This window comes from Triticum dicoccoides, chromosome 3A (assembly GCF_002162155.2).
Source record: "Triticum dicoccoides isolate Atlit2015 ecotype Zavitan chromosome 3A, WEW_v2.0, whole genome shotgun sequence".
Taxonomy (NCBI): Eukaryota; Viridiplantae; Streptophyta; class Magnoliopsida; order Poales; family Poaceae; genus Triticum; species Triticum dicoccoides.
Window position 1 is genome coordinate 512193366 of NC_041384.1, and position 7827 is coordinate 512201192.

The 7827-nt window shown below is 48.8% G+C and overlaps 1 protein-coding gene across 2 annotated transcripts; it reads right to left on the bottom strand.

The window, feature by feature from the left end:
• Positions 1-2697: 2697 nt before the first annotated feature.
• Positions 2698-3818, bottom strand: LOC119271852. Of its 2 annotated transcripts, none has more exons than XM_037553512.1 (2): positions 3457-3818; positions 2698-3364 (listed from the first exon to the last, which is right to left on the bottom strand). In XM_037553512.1, exons 1-2 carry the CDS (start codon positions 3703-3705, stop codon positions 3083-3085), a joined length of 531 nt encoding a protein of 176 aa, XP_037409409.1. In that variant the 5' UTR covers positions 3706-3818; the 3' UTR covers positions 2698-3082. The 2 variants fall into 2 exon arrangements, with proteins under 2 accessions (XP_037409409.1, XP_037409408.1); XM_037553511.1 differs by having other exon boundaries at positions 2698-3370.
• Positions 3819-7827: the final 4009 nt, after the last annotated feature.

Consider the following 7827-nt stretch of genomic DNA (forward strand, 5'->3'; position numbering starts at 1 on the left):
GGAATATTATTGGCTAGTTGGCCGAAGGGTGGTTGAATCGGATTTGGGGGGAATTTTTGGGTGTGGGGGGGGGAGGATTTTCGCGCGGTGGGTGGGTGGAGTTTGGCGCATGGTCGGTTTCTCCAAGTGCAGTCCCACGTGTCAGTGAAGAGGCAAGCCGAAGCGCGTTCCGTTTGCGTGAGCCATGTGCAGGACCGAACATGTGTGGGGTGCAATGCGACCGCGACAGGAGTGTTGTGAGTGTACCGCAATTTTTCCTTTTAAACTAGGTGCTTCTCCCCCACAAAAAAATCTGTTGCTTCACGCGATCCATCGATATTGTGACACCCCAAAATTTTAACCTTGTTTTATTAATTAAAATTTTGCCAGGAAATTTAAACTTTTATTTTCTGGATTTCCTTTTGATTTCAGAGCCATTCTTTTCCTTATTATTATGGAGTTTTGTAACGCCCTGGATGCGGCTATATCTCCTACGTGTCGAAGCACGACTCAGAGGCATAACCGCATTGAAAGCAATGTCGCAAGTGAGGTAACCTTCACACAACCCATGTAATACATAAGGGAAAGAGATACATAGTTGGCTTACAATCGCCACTTCACACAATTACATGAATAAAGCATTACATCAACCAAATACAATCAAGGTCCGACTACGGAACCAAAATAAAAGAAGAACCCCAAATGCGACAAGGTCCCCGATCGACCCCAACTGGGCTCCACTACTGATCTACTAGAGCGAAACAACACAAAGGACAAGATCTTCATCGAGCTCCTCCTTGGGCTTGGTTGCGTCACTTGCTTGGTAACATCAGCACCTGCAAACTGGTTTTGGAAGTATCTGTGAGTCACAGGGACTCAGCAATCTCGCACCCTCACGATCAAGACTATTTAAGCTTATGGGTAAGGTAAAGGTATGAGGTGGAGCTGCAGCAAGCGGCTAGCATATATGGTGGCTAACATACGCAAATGAGAGCGGGAAGAGAAGGCAAAGCACGGTCGTTAAAAGTATGATCAAGAAGTGATCCTAGAACAACCTACGTCAAGCATAACTCCAACACCGTGTTCACTTCCCGGACTCCGCCGGAAAGAGACCATCACGGTAACACACGCGGTTGATGCATGTTAATCAAGGTCAACTTCAGGTTTTCTACAACTGGACATTAACAAATTCCCATCTGCCCATAACCGCGGGCACGAGTTTCGAAAGTTCAAATCCCTGCAGGGGTGTCCCAACTTAGCCCATCACAAGCTCTCACGGTCAACGAAGGAATAGACCTCCTCCCGAGACATTCCGATCAGACTCGGTATCCCGGTTCTACAAGACATCCTCGACAATGGTAAAACAAGTCCAGCAAGACCACCCGATGCGCCGACATCCCGATAGGAGCTGCACATATCTCGTTCTCAAGGCAACACCGGATAAGCAATCTGTACAACTAAAACCAGCCCTCGAGTTTCCCTGAGGTGGCGCTGCAAGGGGCTCTAGTTCAGACCAACACTTAGACAAGCACTGGCCCGGGGGGTTAAAATAAAGATGACCCTCGGGATGTGCGACTCCCAAGGGAAAAAGGCTAGGTGGCGAATGGTAAAACCGGGCCTTGCTGGAGGAGTTTTATTCAAAGCGAACTGTCAAGGGGTTCCCATTATAACCCAACCGCGTAAGGAACGCAAAATCCGGGAACATAACACCGATATGACAGAAACTAGGGCGACAAGAGTGGAACAAAACACCAGGCATAAGGCCGAGCCTTCCACCCTTTACCAAGTATATAGATGCATTAATTAAATAAGATATATTGTGATATCCCAACAAGTAAAACAATGTTCCAACAAGGAACGATCTCCATGTTCCAACAAGGAACAAACTTCAATCTTCACCTACAACTAACAACGCTATAAGAGGGGCTGAGCAAAGCGGTAACATAGCCAATCAACGGTTTGCTAGGACAAGGTGGGTTAGAGGCTTGGTTCAACAATATAGGAGACATGATAAGCAAGTGGTAGGTATTGCGGCATAGGCATAGCAAAAGAGCGAGCCACTAGCAAGCAAAGATAGAAGTGATTTCGAGGGTATGGTCATCTTGCCTGAAATCCCGCAAGGGAGAAGAACGAGTCCATGAAGAAGACAAACGGACGAAGTCGAACGGATCCTCACAAATGCGACGTTATCGGAACCAACCCGAAGAAGCAACACCGGAAAGGAGCAAACAATCATGGTAAACAACCACCACATAAGCATGGCACGATGCACAATCAAGTATGATGCATGTCCGGTTTAAATATGCATGACATGGCAAAGTGCACAAACAATCCTACAAATTAAGTGGAGCTCAATATGCAACAAGTTGCATGTTGACGAAACACCACGACAAGTTATTTACTTCGATCTCGTTTATGTATCCAACAAGGTTAAATGTTGATTAAAATGGCAAGAGGGTGAAGCAAAATAAAACTACCTATCTAGGCAAGTTTAAATGAGGCCGGAACAACAAAACAACAAGTCCGGAAACTCCTCATATGCATATATTAGGTTTGGTACTGTTCTGCCCTAAACACAATTTTAGAGTTGTTAAACATGCAAAGTAAGGCCACCATGTTATACTAGGCATTATTCTACCCCATTTACATATAAAGTTTATTAGGTTTGGAGCTACGGTTATTAAGTTATGAATTAAATCATTTTAACATGACATAGGAGCAAATTTAAACAAACAGCATTTTGGACATTTTAAACATGCATGAAAGTTGCATATTATTAAACTAGATGAAATTCTAAGCAAGTTTCATATAGAGATCATTTTAATCCGGTGCACAGTTATTTAATTATGAGCAATGCAAGAAAATGGCATTTCTGTAATATGCATGCACTCGTTAAATGCAAAATTCGCTGGACAAAGGAAAAAAACAAATGGGCTGAAATCTGAGGGAACTGGGCTGGTGGGAGCTGCTCACTTTGGGCCTGGCCCGACCAGATGAAGAGGGAGGCCTGCAGGAAAAACAAAACTAGCAGCGGGTGGCTGGGCTTTGGTGGATTCGCTGGCGGGCTGAAGCGATGGGCCGGCTGGAGCGTCTCGATGAGAAGTCAACGCAGGGGCACGGCTCCGTCGTCCTCCTCTCGAACGGCGGCAGCGCAGGACTTGACGAAGGACGACGCGATGGGCAGTGGCGGCGGACCAAGGCGAAGTAGGGGAGGTCCGGCAGAGGATGCAGAACCCGGGCGGCGCGATGTGAAACTCCCAGCGGCGGCTGGTGCTGCAAGGGGACGGGTGGCCATGGAGCTCGCTCCTTCTGGTTCGGTGAGGACTTGGCGTTCGAATCCACCGGATCGAGACGAGGCGAGGGCGGCGCCATGGATGAAGTGGTCCTGCTCCTTGCTCAGAAGAGGAGAGGGAAGAGCAGGGGAGGTTAGAGGGCATAAGGGAGAGAATCAAGGGCGCAAGGGGGTCGGGATCGCACCGGCGAGGTCCGGCATGAGACGAAGCGGACAGAAGGCTGCAAGGAGCTCCCTGGGAGGCGTCGGGCATGGCGGCTACAAAGCTTCATTTGACGCCATGGTGCAAAAGCCTCCTGATTCGGTGCTCTGGCGAGGTTGCTGCAGGGCCAAAGGCCGACGGGGACGCAGGCGCTGGTGCTGCTCGCAGCGGCGCACGGGTAGCACGAGGGGAAGCAGGGGTTGCGGCTCCTACTTGCTGCGCGGGGAAGCATGCTCGGGGAAGAATGAGCAGAGGAGGGCAGCTGTGGATGGAGGAGGAGGCTATGTGGCGCTGGTCTATTAGATCGATCCGATCTGGGAGGATCCCGAGGTGGAAGATGCTGGCGGCGGCGGCTGGGAAGATGGGACAAGGCTCCTCATTTATAAGGTTCGGGTGGTCTATACATACAGAATATAGATAGGACGGTCGGAGATGAATGGGTTAGGGAGTCCAAACAAGGAAACGGTGACGTTTTGTAGATGTTTGGGGATGATCCGGACATAACGGTGGCGACAGTCCGGGTCGGGTTCGGGACAACTTTTGGACGCGCCCGAGGAGGTCTGCGGGCTCACGAGAGAGGTTAGGTTGGGTCTGGCAGATTGTGAAGAGCGGGTTGGTCTGAGAAAAGAGGGGAGAGATGTAGCCCGGCACGGTTTTCGGAGACCGAAAACATCCGATGTTAGACCGGCTATATTGCCGCTCTAGTTTAACGGTTGGGCTATCAAACGAGCTCCAAATGCGATGAAACTTGGCAGGCGACCTACTAACAACGTAACAACACCATATGCCAACTTTCATCCCATTCCGAGAACATTTTCTGACCACTAATAAAATAATATTTTGGACACGGGCGCGTGCAAGTGTGTCTGGGCTCAGAACGGACAACGGAGAGAACGAGGAGGCCGGGACGGATGCAAGTTTTGAAAACATGATGATGCTATGCACATGATGACATGATGAAATGCAACACGCAAGCAAAAGACATGGCAATGACAGCAAATACTGGACGACACCTGGCACATCGGTCTCGGGGCGTCACAAGTTTTTACCTCAAGTGAAAAACTTTCCAAATATATTATTGGACTTGTTTGCCCTTTCAAGAAAAACATTTCTATTATCAGCGGAATTTATTTGCAAAATTATTTCTCTCTGAGCTTTATTCCTTAAAATGATTTTTCATTAGTTTTGGAGCTCTTTTTGAACTAAAACCATTTGATAAATTTATTTAAGATTCCAACCAAAATTTGGGGATGTCATGTGATGTTTTTAAATCACTTTTATGCAAAAATATATTTCATTCATTGGATATTTTGAGTTCTACACCAAGTTTTCAAATCTGGTCCAGTGGGCAATTTTGCACTGCAACCTATTTAAATATTCTTTTAAAACCTCCACCAAAATTGTGGGATGTTAGTAGTAGTATGTAATTCAACCTTATGCAAAAACCCGGAGTTGCCCTTTGAAATATTTGAGTGAATCAACCTCTTTTTCATTCTAGTCCAGCATGGTGATTTCTACAGCAACCATCATTTAACTTGCCCTTTTAGCTATGATTTCTTTTCCTGCTTATAGCCCATCTTGCAAAACCCTTAAGTCCAGAAGAGTGGACCCATTGGAGGATTTTAAGTGCATGCAACAGTGCCTTTTACTTTCTGTCCAGAATCAGTTTTCTCACAAACTTGCACTAACAAGTTTTGCTTTTGACAGACTAACTTCACCACCCTCTTTTTCATCCAAAGATACTTTGATCTGGAGATTTGGGCCACCCCAAGAGTTGCCTAGCTGCCATTAGCATTTTGTCAAACACCTGGTGTGCATGGCCAGTTTTGACATGATTTTTGTTTTGCACTATGATCATGCCCCTCTGGACATACTGGCATGTCCACTAAGCTCCTAGCTAACCCTAACCCAGGCCAGCTAATCCCCAGCCTCTCCTATGCTCTCTAGCACACCCTGGCATTTCGCCGAACGCTTGGCGTGCACGCTTTGGGCGCGCCCAGAGCGCATGTTTTGCACACGCGTGCACCAATCCGCCGCGTCCCGTTGCCGCCACCCCGCGGCCGTTCTGGCCCTTCCCCTCTCCCAGTCGACGCGCCCGACCCTCCCGCGTCGCAGAGCTGCCCCTGGAGCTCCACAGCTCCGCCGTCAGGTCGGCCACGGCGGCTAGCAGGCGGCCACAGCAACCTCTGCCGTGGACAGCGCTCGCCAGCTGCCCCCTGGAGCAGCTCAGGCTCATCCGCAAGCTTGTCCGCAAGCACTCGTCGCCGCCACGTCCCTCTGACGCTACAGAACGGCGGTCGCCGACGATCTTATACCCGGTCACCGCGGAACCGCCATTGCTCGCCTATTTAAGAAGCCCCGAGCCTCTCCAAAACCTCAGGCGACCTCAAGCCACCCCACCTAGCACCCCCGTAGCAGTCAATCGACCAGGGAAGGTCTTCTTCCCCATCTCCGGTCAGTACTGCCGCCGCCGCCCTCCGGTCCATTCAGTCGCAATCGAGCCCCTCCCGTCCATCTAGCGCCACCGTCCGACTCCCCATGACCCTGCGGAGCCGCCAACACCTCAAACCCGCTCGGGAGCCACCGTAGCCCAGAGCCCCAAACCTCCCGAAGCCACCGGCCGCCGCGAAGCTCACCACCGGCGACTCCCTTTGCCCCCACCAACCCCTCGACCACCGGGAGGACCGTCCTAGCATGGTGTATCCAGCCCTGCCCTCCGGAGCCCGCGAGGAGCCGCCGTTCACCGGCGTTGATCGCAGGAGCTCCCGCCTCTGTTCGGCCAGAGGAGGAAGGAGGCGGGGCGACCGGTCAAACCTAACTAGTGGGCCCCCCTTGGACCCACTGTCAGCGACCCCGAGCCAGTCCACGCTGGCGTAAGTGGAAGCGCAAAACCCCCAAGTACATCTCCTGTGCTTCGAAAACGTATTCCGCCCGAAGCGTTTTCCTTTTTCTGTTTTATTTTAAAAACAGAATTTGACTAAACTTTGACTGGCTATAACTTTTTAAATATAAATCCAAATGACTTGATTCTTTTTATGTTGTTTCCCAAATATTGTCTAGTTTATTTTCATATTTATTTCAAAATTTTCAAAACAACTTTTTTGTACTGTTTTTAAAGTATGTGTTATTTGAATATTTTCAAAAATAGGAGTTTGAAGAAGGAGAAAACTTTCAAAAGTTTTGGAATGCACCCTGCCTCTCCACAACTTGAAGGCAAGCATTCTGAACCCTGGCATAATACTTTATGGGTTGTTTGATACGGTTATAACACCACCTCGACATGAAGCATTAGTTATTTTTATGTGATGATATGATCATACGCTTTGAGTGCATACTGAAAATTCTTGCTGTTGGAAATAGATATGCTTGTGATAGCAATCACCCTCATATGCCTCTCATGCCTGCCGGGAAGGATCTGGAAAAGTCTCTGTCTTGGGTAGACACGAGCTTGTCCCTCGTCGAGACGGTTATGACCGGTGGGGCAGGGGGAGGTATGATGAGTGGTGGTTGTGTCTGATGGATGTGAAATATAATTCTTGAGCTAACCATGCAGGAAATACTTAAACCTCCTGAGTCGACCGTAGATCGAGTCTTGTTCCAGTAACCCCCATACTTGTTTCATGCTGCCACTTGTCCCTGCCGTAGGTGGGGTACGGTTCGGTAAGTTGTCAACCCCTGTCCTAGCACACACCGTACAGAGAGGCCATGGTGGAAGATACCGGCTGCATCCGGTAGGCATGCCACCTGGTCTGGGGGCATGGGTGTTTCCGGTTGGGACCGAGAGGGGGGCAACCCTTAGAGCACGCGATAGAAATTTGATCCCATGCTACGCGAGGTTGTAGCCTCCCCACTTAGAGTTTTGCTTAACAGGTGTCGTGGGTGATTCCAGACACGAGTAAAGTTAAGCTGGGGTGTGCAAGTCAGGCGTGTTTTCGACTAAAAGACCATAGACGGAATTAGTTCCGATGGACTAAAGAAATCTGTTACTCGTGGGTAAAGAGTACACCCTCTGCAGAGATATTATACCTATTCGAATAGCCGTGTCCATGGTTAAGGACTACAGTCTGGGATGGGTCAAGTGTCGGTCTTAGTGTCGGTCTTCGGAGGAGAAACTACTAAACCAGAACATTGAGCATGACTTGTGACATATGATGATTATGATTATTATTATTGTGGACTAATCAATTGTATTATTTGAAATTAATGAGTATCCCTGGGACGGTTCTACCTCCTGGATATTCACTATGATTATTCTTACTAATAAGCCCTTTATGTGGTGTCGCACAGACGCCCGACTGTGGCATGCTTATTTCGTTTACTTATAAGCCCTTTATGTGGCGTCGCACAGACGCCC